Below are 19,791 nucleotides of genomic sequence, written 5' to 3' on the forward strand. Positions count from 1 at the left end.
CTTTTAGAGCTGGAATTCCTGAGCTCATCACTGTGTCAACCCTGAAGATGTCCAGGCTGGCTGCGAAAGGATGTGCAGTCTCAGCTTAGCCAGTCTCTTTCTGGTCCATCCCGTCTTACAGGTGTGTGTGTGTGTGTGTGTGTATTTGGGGTGTGGGTCGGTAGAAAGTCTCCTCCATGTTTTGCTCACGTGAGTACAGGGGAGAGGGTAGAGGTGTGGATGGCAGTGTGGTGGGGTGGATTCTTGTGTCATGGGCAGCCACCGTGCAGGTAACCACGTTTTTCTTTGCTCCATCTTGTTTCTCCACCAAGTGGGGAGAGTGCAGTTTAAAGGTTCCGTCGCAGCAGTTAAAAGGATCCTGGGCTTCTGGGCAGCTCCACTTAGCCGCCTCAGGCGCAACCAACAAGCGGAGGGACAGGCCAAAACGAAAAACATTTGAATCGCAGTAACAGGAGACCAAAGTTTCCATCGCAACAGCTCTGCCCACGCTGCTCTTGCGGACCAACTTTCCGGGGTATAGGACGAACAGCTTTAAGGAACTGTGCGCTGAGATCGCCGGCGGTGCCCCTTCCCTTTGGTGCCTTTGCTCCTCCGGCACCCGGCGCGCTCGGCGCTCCCGGTCACTGCACCTGCCCGGCGCAGGGCCCGTCTGCTGGGATGCGGGAGCGCCGCCGCCGCCGCCGCCGCCGCCGCCGCCGCGGAGCCTGCTCCTCTGGGCACATGCGCAGTGGCGACGCCGTCCGGCGCCCTCAGTCTCCTCCTCCGCCGCCTCCCGGTTCCGCAGTCACTTCCTGCAGCTGTTTCCCTGTGTGTCGGCTTGGACTGACTTTTGACAGTGTGCCTTCAGCTGCGGAGGGGCTCGGCGGCGGCCGGCCCAGAAAGTTGCTCCGGGGAGAGGTGGCCGGAGCCGGCGAGCCGGGCGCGCAGGGCGGACTGCCGGGCGGCGGCGGCGGCGGCGGCGGGCGTCCTGGGCGGGCGCGGCGCCGAGGCTGCTGGCGCGTCCCGGGGGTTCCGGTGAGTGCTGGCGCTCGGGAGCCTCGGGGCTTGCAGGACGAGCCCGGGGGCGCGGAGGGCCGGCGGGTGCCTTAGGGTGCGGTCTTGCCACCTGCCCTCCGTGGGACAGCGCGTGCCCCGCTCGTCGGTGCCTGTGTTTTTGGCGCATTTCGCGTGTGCGTTTCGGGAGGGTCTCCGCGTGCAGCCGCCGCGGCCCGGGCGCCGGCCCCCGCCCCGTGGGAGCGGGGATTCCATCTTCCGTGATGGCATCCTTGCGGGCTGAGGTGCGTGTGTGCGTGCGCATCGCAGGAATGTAAGGCCATGTGGGCGATGCTGAGTGTCTGCGTTTGGATTCAAATTTGCGAACGGTTCCCCCGGATTAGGGACCGTCCTAGCTCGGGCTGGACCACATTTGCCAATTCACCGACCGAGGCCTCATCTCCCCCTAGTTTCTTGCCTGCTTTCGAGCCCCCTTTATAGGATATACCTCGTCTCCGCTGGTCATATCTGTTTTTCTCTCTCTGGCATTCCTCTGGCTGCGATCCGATGACCTCTGAGTAATGCCTGCCTGTCTTCCCCTCGTTTCCACAATCCCCTCGTTTGCTGAGGTGCCGGTAACCTGTTCATTCTTCTGTTCTGTTGCCTCCCTGGGCTTCTCCAAAGGAGAAAGCGCTTGTCTTTAATACAGTCTGTGAAGAGTAGGCCCCAGTCCAATCGTGAGAACTAAGTATGCTATGATAATTCGTTTTCTTCCAACAGGGTACATCGTGAAGCTTCGAGTTTCTTTAAAGTCCTTGCAACCCCTTTCCACCAGGTCGTTACATTATAAATCGTGTATTTTTGCTGCTATAAACATCTGAGTGAACGGTTTTTATGATCTGAGCAGTATTCGTCTCAACCTTCGAATTAGTCTCTTTCCGACTTGCGCAGCAGTTGAGTGGATCTGAGTCGCAAAAGCTTTGGGTCCATGTTCCACAAAATAAAACCAAAGGCGTGGTTTTATTTGTTTTAGATTTATGTTTTATGCTAATTTTTGCTAGCAAATGTGGTAATACGTGTTGTAATTGTCACAGATCTTTTTGGGGTGCTGACATTATCATGTTGGTAAGTACAAAACAAATAATTTTGGATTATCTAGCTTTTTAAAAAAAAATTGTAAAGAACCAATGCAGCAATGGGAATGTCTGTATTGGCAAGAATTTTTCCCTTAATCCAGGAGATTTTGGCACCTCTGGATGGAGGCTTTTTGTATCTCTGTGCTTTAAGAAGGACCTTTATTCTGATGGAAACCTATAGGTAACAAAAGGGAGACACATGTTGGGATTTCCTTAAGTGGGAGTGAGCTTTTGTAAAACAAGTCCAGACATGTCTAGGCAATCGGTAGCATTTGATTTTTGGTTTGTATTGCTGATTTCCTTTATCCAGATGTTTTGGCACCTCCTCTACCTTTTCTCTAATGAACTGGTGGCATATTTATGGCAATTTGGCATTAGTGTAATTCTGTACAGGTAGTATGTGTTGCTTTTAACCTGGTGGGTTATGGTAATTAGGTAAACTTTTAGAACAGCTGGTCTTCTTAGTTTCCTTTTAAAAAAATGGCTACATCTGTCTTTACTTTCTGGATGTTTTGATTGAGATGTAATTGAGAGAAATAATACCATTATAGGGAAACTGCTTTTTAAAATGTTTTAAACCTGTGTTGCTTTCCTCTATGTTCTCATGTGGGCTGCATACTTCTATGTAGGAAACAAATAATATTATAATTTTTCTTAATACTGTGATTGATGAGAAATACTGTTGAATATGATGACTAATACTGTATACACTTTCCCTTCACTACTGTATTTCCCCATTACATTGATTTCCCCTGCTACCCCAAGATCCTGAATTTATTATAGAAGTTGTTACTTGATTGCAGTTTCCCAGTGCTGTGTGCTTAATCAGATGTGGTCAAATAGACTTTGAACCTTTCAAAATTTATTTCATTAATTCTAATAAACCCATAGTGGCCATTATGTACACATTTCTATTGCAGATGTCAATTTTCGGCTGCTTAAAATAGGCATATTCTGTTGACCAACAAAAGAGGTTTTAATAGTGTTGAGAGTGCAGGGAATTGTAGATTTTTGAAATAAGGATTCTAATTTGGGTTAATTAGAATCTTATGAACTCAGAAAAGTGGACTGTGGTTTGAAGGTGCCATCTGGGTGGGAAGCAGGTGAAGTTGTGGATGAAGATTGATGAGGCAGTGTTTTTTGAAAGCAGAGATTCTCAGTTATTTAATAAGAATGGGGAAGGACATAGCCTAGACTGGGGAACTGGAATTATACTGGGGCTGATGGTAGTGTGCCTCATTACTCTGTTGGGCATTTGCTTGATGCCTTAGCTTGTGCAGGTAATTTACCTCTAGAAGGAGAAAACAATTTGGATTTTACAGAGGACTCATGAATATATTCTAAGACACTTGGGGGGGGGTCATAAATTTAAGGGCCTGCAGGGTGCAGGCTGAGTGGAGACTGAGGTGGCTTGGAGAAGACAGGTGGATTACGGGTGAGGGGTAGGGGGAAAGGTGCATCTTGAGCACAAACTACCTAATGGTTTCCCAGGTAGGAATGTGGGAAGCCATGAATCCTTTGAATTTTCAATATTGACGACTAATTCAATAAAAAAAGGAAGCAAAAAAAAAAAATCCAAAACACTGTATGTTTCAAATAGAGTATCTGTGGCCATATGTGGCCTATGGGCTGGCTGTTTGCAACCTCTGCTTTAAGGAATCATTGGCTCAGCTACTTAAATGTTGTGATTGTTCAGAGGGACCACTTTTATGTATTTCTGTCACGTCTTAATTCTCTGGATTGTTCCTAGGGTTCCTGGATACTTTTGCTAGTTCCAGGAGTTTTTGAAGAATTCCGAGTGTGTGTGTGTGTATTCACTCTTTTTGACATCATTTGGATGCGAAAGAGATATTAAGATGCTGAGCTGGTGGGGGATTTTGCCCATGCATGATTATTATGAAGAGTGTTTGAGTGTAAATGTGCCCTAGGGAAGGGGTCTGGACTAGGTGACCTTTGATGTCCATTTCAGCCGTATGACTTTAGATTTAATTAGCCACGGATGCAGTGCTATTAATGTTCGCAGGCCAGAGGGACACCAGTTGGAACTGTGCCAAGCAAAATAAAGCCAAATCTATAAAGTTGTTCTCTGTGCAAGAGCATTGTGTCAACGAGAGTTCCCAGGCTGGGGGTGTCTGCTAGAAGAGGCAGACATGGTTGGCGCTGTGGTATAGTGGGTAAAGCCTCTGCCTGCAGTGCCTGCATCCCATATGGTCATTGGTTTGAGCTCCTGATGCTCCACTTCCCATCCAGCTCTCTGCTATGGCCTAGGAAAGCAGTGGAAGATGGCCCAAGTTTTTGGGCCCCTGCACCTGTGTGGGAGATCTGGAAGAAGCTCTAGGCTCCTGACTTTGGATTGGCCTAGCTTTGGCCGTTGTAGCCATTTAGGGAGTGAACCAGTGGATGGAAGGCCCTCCCCCCACCTCCCCACCCCCTGCCTCTGCCTTTCTGTAACTCTGCATTTCAAATAAATAAATAAATCTTAAAAAAAAGGTCCCAAAGTTGGGTTTGCAGAAGTTGAGAAAAGGGTCAGATAGGCCGGCGCCGTGGCTTAACAGGCTAATCCTCTGCCTTGTGGCGCCGGCACGTGGGTTCTAGTCCCGGTCAGGGCGCCGGATTCTGTCCCGGTTGCCCCTCTTCCAGGCCAGCTCTCTGCTGCAGCCCGGGAGTGCAGTGGAGGATGGCCCAAGTGCCTGGGCCCTGCACCCCATGGGAGACCAGGAGAAGCACCTGGCTCCTGTCTTGGGATTAGTGTGGTGCGCTGGCCGCGGCGGCCATTGGAGGGTGAACCAACGGCAAAAAGGAAGACCTTTCTCTCTGTCTCTCTTTCTCACTGTCCACTCTGCCTGTCAAAAATTAAAAAAAAAAAAAAAAAAGGGTCAGAGAGTATTGATGTTTGCATGTCGTATTGCTGAGGTGTGTTTTTCAAGGAGACCAATGTTTTGTTTGTTTGTTTGTTGTTGATTCAGATTGAAGACCTGGCTGCTTGTTGCCCACTGGATTATGCCCAAGGCTTTCCTCCCCAATGATCCTCTTGCAACACGCCGGGCTTCCTCCACCTAAGAGGCCCTCATCCTCTCCTCCTATGTCAGTGGCCACCAGGTCTACAGGAACCTTGCAGCTTCCACCACAGAAGCCTTTTGGGCAGGAGGCTTCCTTGTCTTTGGCTGGAGAAGAAGAGTTACCCAAAGGAGGAGACCAAGACACTGCCCTGGAGGAGCTATGTAAGCCTCTATACTGCAAACTCTGCAATGTCACCTTGAATTCAGCGCAACAGGCCCAGGCTCATTATCAGGTAAGGGAAGAAACGAAAAGCAGGTATTTCATGAGGTGAACATTTCAGGGCCCTGCCTATTTGGCTGCCTCACCAGACATGACCAATTGTACCTGGAAAGTCAAGATTACTTAGAGAACAACTAAGTGTTAGTTTGACTAAAAGCATAATGTTTCTACTTTAAAAATAAGCCTCACTTTGTGTACAGTGGGTCTCAACCTCCTACACCAGGCTGTGTGGCATTTGATAGCTTACCAGTCTTTGTAGGCAACGGTAAATCTATCTCAGTGTTCAAACCTGTGGTTCTAAAGAGAAGAAGTATTTGGTACATGATGTACCAAACTCCATCCAGTGAAAAATGGTTAGCAGGGAATATGGGTTGCGTCAGTTCAGGATAACCTCTATGTGTGACTCTTCTGCTTTCTGTCTTCTGACTATTCCTGTATCTGACCACTGCTAAGGAAAACGCGTATCTTTTTGTAGTGAGAATAAAATGATGTTGGAGTATTGAGCTCTTTCTTCATAATAAGCATATTCGAACTTCTTTTAACCCACTATGATGACTCATGCTTACTTTTTTTTTTTTTTAATTTTTAAAATTTTTGACAGGCAGAGTGGACAGTGAGAGAGAGAGACAGAGAGAAAGGTCTTCCTTTGCCGTTGGTTCACCCTCCAATGGCCGCCGTGGCCGGCACGCTGCAGCCGGCGCACCATGCTGATCCGAAGCCAGGAGCCAGGTGCTTCTCCTGGTCTCCCATGGGGTGCAGGGCCCAAGCACTTGGGCCATCCTCCACTGCACTCCCTGGCCATAGCAGAGAGCTGGCCTGGAAGAGGGGCAACCGGGACAGAATCCGGCACCCCGACCGGGACTAGAACCCGGTGTGCTGGCGCCACAAGGCAGAGGATTAGCCTGTTGAGCCATGGTGCCGGCTCATGCGTACTTTTAAGGTTTAAAGCCTTTCTTTTCACGTAGAGTAACTAGTGGAGAGGGCCATATAAAAGGCATTTTTCCCAAAAATAAATGGAAAATTAAATTTTGGCTAGAGAGAGAGGGTACAGTATTTTTATTCCAGATTGTTGTCTGTATAAGATTAAATAATTTCCCTTTGTGGAGAAAGGAGACCTGGGAAATAATTCAGGCCAATATGGTGGAATGAAAGGGTGTCTTCTGGGTCATCCTGCATGAACTTATTTGTTATCTATGTGAATATCTCCAATAGTAAGACAGTATGGTAGAAAGCTGTCTGTTACAGAAGTGTTTCTCCTGTTGTGCCACTGTAACTGTCTCTAGTTTAAAAAGCTTTTGTTTACTTTGGGTAAAGTCTGTTCTGTTTTGTTTTGATCCTAAAGACTGATAGTTGTGTCACTTTGTGTTTATGCATCAGAAGTATTTTGATGGTGAATTGTTTTTTCAGGAATTTAGGGAAGACACGACATGTTGCTTCCCTGGAGTGGCCATTGTTTGGTTTCATTTTGCCCTCAGGTGTATCAGTGTTGGCATTTGTCCTTGGCTCATTCACATCTCTTTTGGTTTTAGTTACATCTCCCCCCTTCCTTGGTTCCCCGGACGCCACTCTTAGCCCTTTTGTGTTCTGCTGTTTACTACAGCCAGTGCATGTGGGTGTTTCTGTGCCTGACCATTGAGGATGACTAATCTCAAACCCAAGACTCTGTGTTTGCTTTCTTCTTCACTTACACCTGTGGAATACTCAGTTTTCTAGCCTAAGTCTCACTTTGAAAAATCAAACCTGGGTTCTAAAATTTTCATGTCTTAGCATCTAATAAATCATTAATTTGGGAGCAAACCCCCTTGTGTGTCAGACACACATAAAATTACCTTTGGAAGGGGAGTTGTTTACTTTCATGAGGCAGTGTGCAATTTGAACATGTGTGTCCATGGATAATACATCTACCTCCTGCCTTTTTCCTTCTAATCTTGATTTGTGGCTCTATAGACAGTGATGGATGTTTCTGGTTATGCATAGAAAGAACTCACTTTGATGCAAGGTCATTGGATTATAAGGTTTAAACCAGATTAAAAAGAACCAACATTTATTCGAGTTTTTTCTTTTATTGTACATGTGTATGTGTTCTACATTTTTAAGGTGACAACATTATTAATTATATTTAACTTCAGTTAACCTCAGTGATGCAGTAAATAAGGGGATTGGAAAATGTCAGAAAGAGGAAATAAAATTTAGGCAGATAACTCAGGAATTTTAAGGGGAGAAGTTGGAGGAGAAGGACAGTGTGTCATAAAGGGCTGTCGAAGCAACCAAAAGCCATGGTCAAGAAGGGGGAAAGAGGGGTAGGCGTTTGGTCCAGTGGTTCAGAAAGCATCCTGTGTCTCAGCGCCTAGATTCAGCTCCTGGCTGGAAACACGTTGTCTAAAGTAGTAAATCACTGCGATTGCATTACTCAAAACTTTTCTAGTCAGTTGATGCCATTGTTGGAATCACAAAGTTTCAAATTGCCAGGCTATTGTAAATACCTGGAGTCTTACTGTATCATGTTTCAGTAATCTGGCACACACAGAGGAAACTGTACAAGGAATACTTCTCTTTTTAGCTCCTAGCATTTCCTCCTGACACTCCAGTGTTCCAAACTGGGGCAGTCTTTGCAGCGACCCATGTGATTCTGTAGCCATCACTCCCTAGATATTTTTGAGAAGATTGATTGATTGATTGATTTCTTTGTTTATTTGAAAAACAAAGTGACAGGAAGAAACAGTCATGTTCTATCCATTGGTTCACTCCCCAAATGGCTGCAGCAGTTGGGGCTGGGCTAGGTCAAAGGCAGGAATCTGGAACTCTGTTTCTCCCACGTGGGTGACCAAGGGCCCAGGTACTTGGACCACCTTCCACTGCTTTCTCAGGGAGGTAACCAGGGAGCTGGATTGGAAGCAGAGCAGCTGGGACTCAAACCAGCACTCAGAGGGGATACTGGCATTGCAGGCGGTGGCTTACCTCGTGCCACAATTCTGGCCCCTTCCTAGACTTTTTAACCTGGTCAGTTGGCTTCAGTACATCCTAAGCAGTTGTTTTATTTTTAAATGAGGTCATCTACTTTTGCAGACTCAAAATTATGGCTCTGATTATAACTTAATTTAAAATCAGATCTTTGGAGGAGAAGTATGTCTTCATTTTATTAAATTCTATCTGCATGCTTCAGGTTGCCCAGGGCAAACCTGGCAAGGAGTAACAAGTCTGTTCCATCAACTTGAACTTGAACACCAAGGAGAAGAGCCTTTTAAGATGGAATGTTATTAACTGGAAATTAGAAAGCAGAAAACATGATAAACTTTGCTAAGGTATCCACAGTTTATTGTCACAGTTTACCTGGTAATTTAGATATCCATTTGAAAAAAGAACTAGATATTAAAGTAGGTAAAGTATGTTTCTAAAATTTGTCAAAAACATAGGTTTTTATTTCTGATACTTAGCAAATAACAAACTAACATATTAATTAGAAAAAGAGACAAGACACAGGTGAAAAAGTGGTTCTAGAATTTAAATTCTGAATCTAGTAGTCTTAATTCATAATGGAGGGAATATAATTAGATTTTTCCCAAAATTTAAAGCACTGATTTTGGCACAAATATTTTAAAATTGATCAATCAGGTTTGAATGGTACAAATTATGACTTAAATTTCAGCTAATTTTTAATGTTTTTCAAATTTCCCACCTTGTTGTTTTCCAAATTATCTTGCATCAGACTGAAAATGGCCAAAATACACTTCAAACTTGGGTTTGATTTGTGTGCTTCTTAAAGTGGCAGACATGCTTTAAACTCTGACAGATTGGGCTGGAATACTGGCTGAACTTTAGGCTTGGTACTTCATATTTCATGTTTCTTTTTTCTCTCTTTTTAAAAATTATTTCTTTATTTTGTAAGTCAGAGTTCCAGAGACAGAGGGACAGACAGACAAAGAGATCCTCCCTGTGCTGGTTAACTCCCCAGATGGCCACAATGGGTAGGAGTCATTGTACCTCCCTTGCAGGATTGTGAGAATTGTGTATTATATATAAACAAATGTTGGTTAATTAAAATAGAATTCTGTTGTTTAAAAATGTTGAGTAATACACTGCTATCTTACTCTTGCTACTGTCTTAATACTATGTACTGTAGGACCTTGTGTAAATGAGTAAAACTTCATCTTTCTTGGTCATTCTCTAAAAATACTCTTTTAGATCCAAATAACAGTTACCTTAAGAGATCTTTTTAAAAGAGTAATTCAACCAACAGATGAGGTAGTGTAAAATGATTCTCAAATGTAGAAGTCTTTTTTTTTTTTTTTTTTGGAAAGGCAGAGTGGATAGTGAGAGAGAGAGAGAGAGAGAGAAAGGTCTTCCTTTGCCGTTGGTTCACTCTCCAATGGCCGCTGCGGCCGGCACATCGCGCTGATCCAAAGCCAGGAGCCAGGTGCTTCTCCTGGTCTCCCATGCGGGTGCAGGGCCCAAGGACTTGGGCCATCCTCCACTGCACTCCTGGGCCACAGCAGAGAGCTGGCCTGGAAGAGGGGCCACTGGGATAGAATCCGGCGCCCCGACCAGGACTAGAACCCGGTGTGCCAGCGCCACAAGGTGGAGGATTAGCCTGTTAAGCCATAGTGCCGGCTGAAGTCTTTTCACCCATAGTATTGGCCTGTCAGCCTAGTCCATTTACCCAAGAGTAAGTCCCTTGTTGGTTATCTTGTTTTGTAGTAACAGCGATGCATTCTGTAGGCTCTTTAGGGGACAGAAGCTTTCTGTGATCCTGCCCTTAGCTGGATCTCATCCAGTTTCTGAATTCCTCGTCTGAGTTCTCCTACCTCATTACTTCTTATTTCAGAAGAATGGATATTCTTTCCTTTGTCCAGGTTTGATTTCCTATTCTGTACTGTGGATTTCATCACCCATCATCACCTCTTCACCTCAGTCAAATTAAAAACATGCTCAGATCTTTTCCATGTGAATAAAAATAGCAATAGTGACCTGCTCTTTACTTTTAGTCCCTCTTGTTCATCTGCTTTTTCCCCGCTTTCGAGTTGTGCTGAGTATGACTGTCTTCTTCTTCCCATTGCCCACTCCACAGCCATTCTGGTTTCTATGAGACTATTCCACTGAACTGGGCCATTCCAGGGTCTCCCATGATCTTACAGGCCAATGCTAGTTCTTTCTCCTTGACCTCTTGACTTCTTTCTCCTTAAACATTTTGGAAATACTTTTATTCAAAGTAATGCCTCTGGTTGGTAATGAAATGCAGTAATTATCTATTCTTTCTTTCCCACCCCTCCTCTACCTTTTTTATTCTTCTCCACTTTTTTCTTCTTTCTTCTAACTTGGACTGGCTATAGTTTTACTTTTACACTGTCAAGATTGATCACATTTTTGTCTATTTATGATCAAGTTTTTCATGCTGTATTTTCAGGCTGATACCAGTTGTTGAAAATTGACATTCAACTCTTATGTTCTTATAAGTAGGAGAATATTATTCACTGCAGAGCTGTTCCTTTCTGTGTTTTTCCTGTGTCATGAGCTCGTGCACTCATGATGATGATCAAATGGATAGCCCTTTCTTGAATGCTACTGGTTACTTAAAAGCATGTTTATTTTAGTTTGTTTCATATATGGGATATAACCTTGAAACAGCTTTTTATTTTTCCTTGAATTTCTGAAAAATGGGGAGAAGAATCTTACCTTGCCTCTAAAAAAAGCGATTAGCTTCTTGGGGTGGGCATTGTGGCACAGAGGGTTAAACCTAGGCTTAGGCCACTTCCATCCCACTTCCACTGCCTGGTTTGGGTCCTGGCTGCTTCTGATCCAGCTTTCTGCTAATGTGTGTGAGAAAGTAGCACATGACAGTCCAAGTACTTGGGTCCTTGCCATCCACATGAACACATGAAGACCTGAATAGAGTTCCTGGCTCTGGGATTTGGTTTGGCCCAACCTCAGCTATTGCAGTCATTTGGGGACTGAACCAGCAGACAAAAAATTCTCTCTCTCTCTCTCCCTCTCTCTCTCTGTGTGTGTGTCACCTTCTCTCTCTTTTATTCTGCTTTTCAAGTAAATATTATAAAAAATGAATAGCATCTTAATTTTTCTTTTTACTGCTTACAATCCAATTCTGAAACTCACTTATTTCCTCTTCTAATTTGGACTACTTGTTCCATATTTAACATTTCATTGTGTAACTTTTGTATTCTAAGAGTTCAGCTGCTTTTCTTCCTTTCTTATCTTTTTAAAATTGTATTATATTTAGTATATCCTCACCCTATCACCCACATCCCCAACACTTAGTCACACTATGCTATGGGATCCCCCTTTTAGCCTGGATTGCTGTGTTTTCAACTGGCTGCTGTCTGAGTTTACTGCTTCACTGTCACCTTCGCACTTTGCTTCATTGCTCTGGATAGGGCCAACATTATCTATACATCCCCCTACCTTGTTTTTTATCTTGTTTTGTTGAAGTATATCTTCTTATTATTTGAAAGAAGAAAGCATAAATATAAATGTAAAAGGGTACTTCAAAAACTTCATGGAAAAAGAGAATTAAAAGATAAATTCGTTTTGGCACAGAAAATTTTGATAGTTTTTCTTACTGTGTGTTTTCAATAAACTGTGTATATTATAATACATCTCTCTTTTAAATAAAATTAGAGAGCAATGGGAAATAAATTTTTCTGAGTCCTTGTACTCCTAAAAGTGTTTGCCTTGTGCCTTCTACTTGGAACAGTTCAGTTCCAAGTAGAAAATTGTTTTTCCTCAGGAGGTTAAAGATGACTCCAATGGTGTGTGTGTGTGTGTGTGTGTGTTTGTTTTCCCAAAGTACCTAATGTTGCTGAAGAGAAATCCTATTCTGATTCTCATTATTTTGTACGTGAGCTGCTTTAATTTCTTTTTTCTTTTTCTTTTTTTTTCCTAGAAGCTTTTGGGCTTTTCTTATCCTTGGCGCCTGAAGTTCCACAGTGGCGTGTATGTCTACTAGGTCTGGGTCATTTTCGTTTGTCCTGGGCAGCGCTAGTGGATCCTTCCCGTTTGTGTGCTCCTGTTTCCCTAAGCTCCTGGCAGATTTCCTTGGGATTTTTTCTTGTATATTCTCTATTTTTTCTGTCTTTCTGAAAATCTGCTAGCCTTATTAAGACCTGCTGGATCAATTATTTTACCCTCTTGGCTCTACTGAATTATAGTGATGGATTCATTCTTTATACAGTGGCACCCCTTAGAAATGGGGGTATGTTCTATCCCCCTGGTAAATGCCTGAAACCACTGATGGTACTGAACCCTGTGTGTGCTATGCTTTTCTCTGTGTATACATGCACAAATTTAATGCCTTTGACATCTTACCTAAGCACTGAGCACACACTATGGCCATCAGTTTTTGTTGTGACAGCAAAACTATCACAGTTTTTTCCCCTTGCTTCACAGATTTGTGGGTAGACTATTTTTTTCTTACACCGGCATTAGCAGTCTCACCGAAGTATTTTTTTTCTTTCCACTCTTGTTTTCACTTAAAATAAACATTTTAGAGCTTCTCATTGCATATCTAAATTGCCAGTGTTACTCTTGTACTTTGGGGCCATTATTAAATAAAATAAGGATTACTTGAACATAAGCACTGCGACACTGTGACAGTAGATCTGATAACCTAGGTGGTTACTAAGTAGCTAATGCTTGGGTAGCACATAGGGCAAGAAGCAGGATGGTGTGCGACTTCATGATGCTATCCAGAGTGATGTGCAGTTTAAAACATATGAATTGTTTTTTTCTGGAGTTTTCCATTGGTATGTCAGACTGTGGTCGACCATGAGTAGCTAAGACCGTGGAAAAGAAAACCTTGGATTGACAAGGAAAACTACTGGATTGCGTGTGTCTTCTGTCATTCTGATATTTATTTATTTTAATATGAGAAGTATTCTTGGCTTCGACATTGGATTTTTAAATTTTGACAGTTGTATTTTTAATGTTTAAACCCTCTTGATTTTTTTTCTTTTCAGATTTATTTATTTGTTTATTTCATTTATTTGAAAGGCAGAGTTACAGAGACGCAGAGGCAGAAAGAGAGAGAGAGAGAGAGAGGTCTTCCATCCGCTGGTTCACTCCCCAATTGGCCACCACGGCTAGAGCTGCACTGATCCAAAGCCAGGAGCCAGGAGCCTCTTCCAGGTTTCCCACATGGGTGCAGGGGCCCAAGGACTTGGTCTGTCTTCTGTTGCTTTCCCAGGCCATAGTAGAGAACTGGATCAAAAGTGGAGCAGCTGCAACTCAAAATGGTGCCATATGGTATGCTAGCACTGCAGACTGGGGCTTTAACCCACTGAGTCACAGCATCAGTCCCCAAGGCCCTCTTGATTTCTTACCATTCACATTCCTATTTTTATAGGATATTAGTTAATCTGGACAGGTCTTGGATTTTATTTTTTAGTGATGTAATTTATGGAAGAATTGTTTTTTCAGAATACTCCCTATTTGGGCTTGTTTGATGAAATTCAGATTATGTGTTGTTTGGCAAGAATATCACAAAGATATGCCCTTCCCAATGCATCATATCATTGCAAGCATGATGTGAAAATGTTGCATTATCTGTGCTGTTAGCTTTAATCACTTGGCTAAGGTGGTGCCTGCCAGAGTACTTCTTTGTAAAGTTACTGTTTTTATTTTTGTGTTGAATAAGTATCATTTAGAGAGATACTTTGAAACTATGTGGATATTCCAGGGGCCAGCGCTGTGGTGCAGCAGGTTAAAGCCCTGGCCTGAAGTGCCAGCATCCCATATGGGTGCTGGTTCTAGTCCCGCTGCTCCTCTTCCTATCCAGCTCTCTGCTTTGGCCTGGGGAAGCAGTAGAGTTTGGCCCAAGTCCTTGGCCCCTGCACCCGCATGGGAGACCTGGAAGAAGCACAGCTCTGGCCATTGAGGCCAGCTGGGGAGTGAACCAGCAGATGGAAGACCTCTCTCTGCCTCTACCTCTCTCTGTAACTCTTTCAAATAAATAAAATAAATCTTAAAAAAAAGAAAAGAAACTATGTGAATATTCTTATATTTTTGCTCAGTGATGATTCTTGCCTGCAGTAATGATTATTGTCATGTTTGCCAAATGGTGATTTTTCCATTTTAATCTTTTCTTATACATTTATTAGTGAACTTTTACTCTCAGGAAGAACTTTATTCTTTTTCCTATTTTTTTTTTACTTATTCATATCAATGTAGATTTCTGATTTCTTATTATTTTTGTAATAATGTTGACATATCATTTTAGTATTATTAAATATGTTAAACAAAGCTTATGGCAGAAATGAAAGCGCAATAAACCAAGAGTATACTAAAATAAAAATATACCACTCTCAGAGTAAACAAAATGCCCACTTAATTCTTTCAAGTTTTCAGTATTAATTTATAATGTTAGATTTTTCTAGGTGTACATATGATTTCTTATTGTTGTCTAGGAATATAATTTATTATTGTCATTGCTTTATTTGACCAGTGTGAGTCCCTTCAAACTAGAGCTGTGTCTTTCCTCAGGTCTCTGCACTTTTTTGCATACTTCCTTACTTTCTGACAATATGAAATATTCAAGTATCTTCTTAGACTTTCCCTATGCCAGCCATTTTTCAGTTAGTCTGGTTTTTTTAATGAGTATGAGGAGTACGGTATTTCAAACTCAAAATCTGGGTGGTAGGTGTTTTCTTTGGTACTGGGATGTCATTGTGTGTAGACCTTCTCAGTGGACAGAGCTAATAAATATATGTGTGTGAACAAATACCTGTATCTATGTGAATGTATATATCACAAACTGATTTCAAGTAGATACCTTCAGTTTTAGTATAGCACAACAATGGTCATCTTAGCTTTCTATCTTGTCTTGTTTAAGTACAAGTGGTAAACTTGGGCTTTCATCATTTACAAGATATACATATATGTTTACATATGTGCCATATGCACAAAATAATTTGGAAACTGATGATCTATATACCCTTATGAAAAGCAAATGAACTAACCAGAGGATACTGTTTGTGTACTGTTCTTTTTGTGTTTGATATTATGATAGCTAAAATACTGTTTTCTAAAGTTTTTAGTTGACAGAAGTTGGGCCTGTTGGGGTTTCCTTTTAAAGCTACTGTTTTTCTTTTTGTGTCGAATAGGGTATCATGTGGAAAAGAAACTTTGAGACTATGTAAATAGCATGTTTCTTCTCTCCTCCTTCAGTGTGGTTATGTTAATACATTTTTTTCATATAGTTAGGTTTCTGTTTGTATCTCCCTTTGGGTCCTCTCCCATCTTTGTTAGGTTGATTCTTTTTGTGAATCTAGAAAAATATCAGTGTAGTTCTAAAAGTCAGAACTGTACAAAAATGTGTACTCAGAGATATGTGTCATTCCACAGTTCCTTTAATCCATTTTATTTCACTAATGTTGATACCTTCTAAGTTGACTACTCCCTTGTTTTATTACTTATGTTTTAGTGTTTGGTTTGTCAGTTTTTAATGATATCCCAGCTATTGAGTATTGTGGAATCAGTGAAGTTTATTTCCCTGTTTTTTTGTTGTGTCATAATTTAAACATTTTTAAAAAGTATTTATTTTATTTATTTGAAAGACAGAGTTACAGAGAGAGGTAGAGACAGAGAAAGACGTCTTCCATCCACTGGTTCACTCCCCAGATGGCCTCAACGGCCGGAGTTGCACCCATCCGAAGTCAGGAGCCAGGAGCTTCCTCCAGGTCTCCCACATAGGTGCCGGGGCCCAATGACTTGGACCATCCTCCACTGCTTTCTCAGGCCACAGCAGAGAGCTGGATAGAAAGTAGAGCAGCCAGGACTAGAACCAGTGCCTATATGGGATGCCGGTGCTTTAGACCAGGGCGTTAACTTGCTGCACCACAGTGCTGGCCCCTAAACTTTTGAATGTTAATTTTCACCTTGAATTTTATCCTTGATTTAGTCTTTGATCTGTAGTTTTATATATATGAAAAGCCACTAGCCAATTTGCTGAAATTTCCCAGTCATTTTTTGGTTGGATTAAGCTTTGATAGACTTCTCAAGGACTTTTGAGTATTGTATTCTTAAGTTCTTTTATGTTTAAAATGTTTTTTAAAAAATAACCTTGAGGACTGGGGATGTGGTGTAGTTGGTAAAGCGCTTGTGATGCTAGCATCTTATATGGGCCCCTATTTGTGTCCCAGCTGCTCCACTTCCAACTCAGCTCCTTGCTAATGTGTCTTGGGAAAGGAGTGGAATATGGCCCAAGTGCTTGGGCCCTTGCCATCCATGTGGGAGACCTGGGTGGAGTTCCAGGTTCCTGGCTTTGGGCTGGCCTAGTGCTGGCCATTGTGGCCATTTGGGGAGTGATCCAGTGGATAGAAGTTCTCTTCTCCCTCTAACTTTGACTTTTAAATAAATAAATAGTAAGTAAATAAATAAATTTTAATAGTTTTGGTATTTAATACAGGGAAACTTGATATACATAAAATTCTTTACTCAAAATGCTTTGTTTTAAAAAAAAAAGTCACCTCGTTTTTATATTGTCTTGTATTTTGTGGGTACCTTTCTAAATCTTTTGCCAGTAATTAAATCTTTCTGCTTGAAGAGCTTGAGGGTTTTTCCTCTTTCTTTGAAGTCTCCTACTTTTATGTCCCAGACTTAATTTTTCTAATTTCCTCAGATATCTGATATGGTTTTTCAGCATGTAGATTCAGTTCTTCATTTATTTTTGGGAAAATTTCTTGGGTTAAATGTTGAAATACTAGTTCTGTTTTGAATGTTTTGTTTTTCTTCTTCAGGGATTCTGATTTGTCTTTCTGGGCTGTCTTCCTTTAGCTTTCTTCTTTTAAAATTCTCTATTTCACTTTTGTTTTCTTGATTGCTTTTGTGCCTTTCTTGAGTGCCACGCTTTTAATTTGGGTGTTTTTAAAGATTATTCTCTTTTTTATTCCTGGTTTTAATTCCACTTTTTAAAAAAAATTTTATTATTTGAAAGGCAGAGTTACAGAGAGAGAGAGAGAGAGATTGAGAGAAAGATCCTCTGTCTGCTGGTTCACTCCCCAAGTGGTCTCAATGGCTGGGGCTGGGCCAGGCTGAAGCCAGGAGCCAGGTGCTTCATCTGGGTTTCCCATGTGGATAGCAAGGGCCCATGGACTTGGGCGATCTGCTGCTGCTTCCCCAGGCACATTAACAGGCAGCTAGATTGGAAGTGGAGCAGCCAGGTTCAAACTGGAGCTCACGTGGGATGCTGGCTTTGCAGGCATCAGTAGAACACTGCCCCAGTTACCCTTCTTCTTAGTTCTCACTATGATTTGTTCCTTTTCTCTTTGCATATTTGAATTCCTGATTCAAGGTGGTTTTTTTTCACATCCTCAAATGGTTGAATATATTCTCTTAAATTTGGAGTGAATTGTCTTGCTGATTTTCTTCTGTTTTGTGTGTTTCTAGGGGTTTCACTTGCTGAGATGTATTGCATTTTTGGTAGTAGTTTTGTATAGATGATGAATTTTCTTTTTTTTTTTTTTTGTGATTTAGCATTGTTCATGAGATTCTTCTTTCAATAGCAACCACTTCTTATTGTAGCAAAGTCTGGTTTCTTTAATAATTTTTTTGTTGCTCAAGGGAGAGCTTCTGTATCTTCTGATTTTCGTGGTGTTCATTTTGTTTTTCAGGATGCTAACTTCTCTTGTTTTGCCTCATTTCTCCTTCACCTCTAGAAGGTACTCCTGCCATGCTTTCTGCCTCTTTGTCCTCCAGCAGCCACTTTGAAGATGGCTGCTTCAGATTACGTGGACATTTTAGCAGCTTTTCAGTAGTCAGTAGTCTGTGCGCTGATCCATCCATGCTTTAGTTTTTACAAACATAGACTGTGCTTTCTTTCCTGATGGTGGTTTTACAGCAATGTTAGGCCTGCTGATAGTTTCCCCTTTTCCCTCTTTCCTGCTGAGTTTGTCAGACTGCTGGTGCTTACTGTGAAGGCTTGCGGCAGGAGCACGAGCTCCCTGGGATTTGCTGTTTGTTCTACTTAAAGTTGTCTTGCAGTCTGGGCATTCTGTGCTTCTAATTATGTGGCTTATGGCTTTTGTTTACTTTTCTTATGGTGATATATTCTTTTCTTTTTAAAGATTTATTTATTTATTTGAAAGTCAAAGTTACACAGAAAGAGGAGAGGCAGAGAGAGAGAGAGAGAGAGAGAGAGAAAGAGAAAGGTCTTCCATCTGCTGGTTCACTCCCAAATTGGCCATAACAGCTGGAGCTGTGCTGATCTGAAGCCAGGAGCCAGGAGTTTTCTCCAGGTCTCCTATGCGGGTGCAGGGGCCCAAGGACTTGGACCATCTTCTACTGCTTTCCCAGGCCACAGTAGAGAGCTGGATCAGAAGTGGAGCAGCCGGACTTGAACCAGCACCCATGTGGGATGCCAGCATTGCAGGTGGCGGCTTCACCTGCTATGCCACAGTGCCAGCGCTAGGGTGATATATTCTTAAAGAGAATAGATGGAAAGATGGAAATGTCAGCATCTACTGCCTAGCAATGTGGAAGCTCTTGGACAAGTTTTTAATTCCCTGAGCTTAGTTTCCTCATATGTAAGATGAGGATAATAGCTATACCTATCTGATAGAGATTTCATGAATGTTAAATGAGATAAGATTATGTAGCGCTTTGAAAACTTCCTGGCATGTGATTACCATCATCATCATTATGTTGAGGATGCTTGAATACTACTGGGAATATTGCTTTAAAAATAAAACTCCTGATACCATCTAAAGTTGGTCCCTATACTAGTACTGTGTACCTCACCTGCCTTTTGTGGGTTGTGTGCCTGTGATCATGTCCATTTGTTCTTGCAGCATTCATTTTCTTGTTTTTAGTGATGTCTTTCTGTTACTGTACAAGCAAGTCTAAGTAAAACTCTTCATGATAAAAAAATCTTTCTTTGACTCCCTTTTAAACTCTATACTTTATTTCCTTTGCTCTTCATCCTAGAAGACCTGTTTTACATAATTTCTAATATTGGCTTTCTATTTTCATACTTCCCACCCTCTTTTTAAACCATTTCATATGACCTCTTGTCCTTTACCATGCTACTGAAAAGACTGTTACCCAGGCCAGGCTTGACCTTGTCTTTTCAAAGCCAAGCATCACTTCTTTGTCCTGACTTTTCTCAGCTCTACAGTAAGTTTTGACCTGATGATCCACTTCATTTTTGGTTATTGTTATTTTAAGTGACTATGGAATTGTTAAAAAAAAAAAAAAGTACAAAAAGTCGAACATTTGCTTTTGCCGTCTCGCTTAAAGGGAAGAATTATTAATTCAGTTGATGCTGCTGTGTATCTTCTTCCAACCGAATTTCTGTCCATACCCCTGGATGTAGCCACTGTAATTGCCACTATATAATAGCCACTGTAATTGGCATTACTACCCCATATGCTTTTTCCTTTATTTCTTTTATTTTTTTAAA

General features: G+C 42.0%; 1 protein-coding gene across 5 annotated transcripts in view; it reads left to right on the plus strand.

Moving 5' to 3' along the window:
• Positions 1-953: 953 nt before the first annotated feature.
• The window catches only part of ZMAT3 (zinc finger matrin-type 3), a 41,914-nt gene continuing 23,076 nt past the window's right edge, over positions 954-19,791 (plus strand). For 3 of the 5 annotated variants that reach the window (XM_062211618.1, XM_062211627.1, XM_062211609.1), the window contains exon 1: positions 5,075-5,400. In XM_062211618.1, coding sequence (XP_062067602.1) covers positions 5,131-5,400 — 270 coding nt within the window. In that variant the 5' untranslated portion in view covers positions 5,075-5,130. Of the gene's footprint in view, positions 1,015-1,255; positions 1,278-5,074; positions 5,401-19,791 lie in introns of those variants that run through there. The other 2 variants (XM_062211590.1, XM_062211599.1) reach the window with 2 other exon arrangements.

Source organism: Lepus europaeus, chromosome 2 (genome assembly GCF_033115175.1).
Source record: "Lepus europaeus isolate LE1 chromosome 2, mLepTim1.pri, whole genome shotgun sequence".
NCBI lineage: Eukaryota > Metazoa > Chordata > Mammalia > Lagomorpha > Leporidae > Lepus > Lepus europaeus.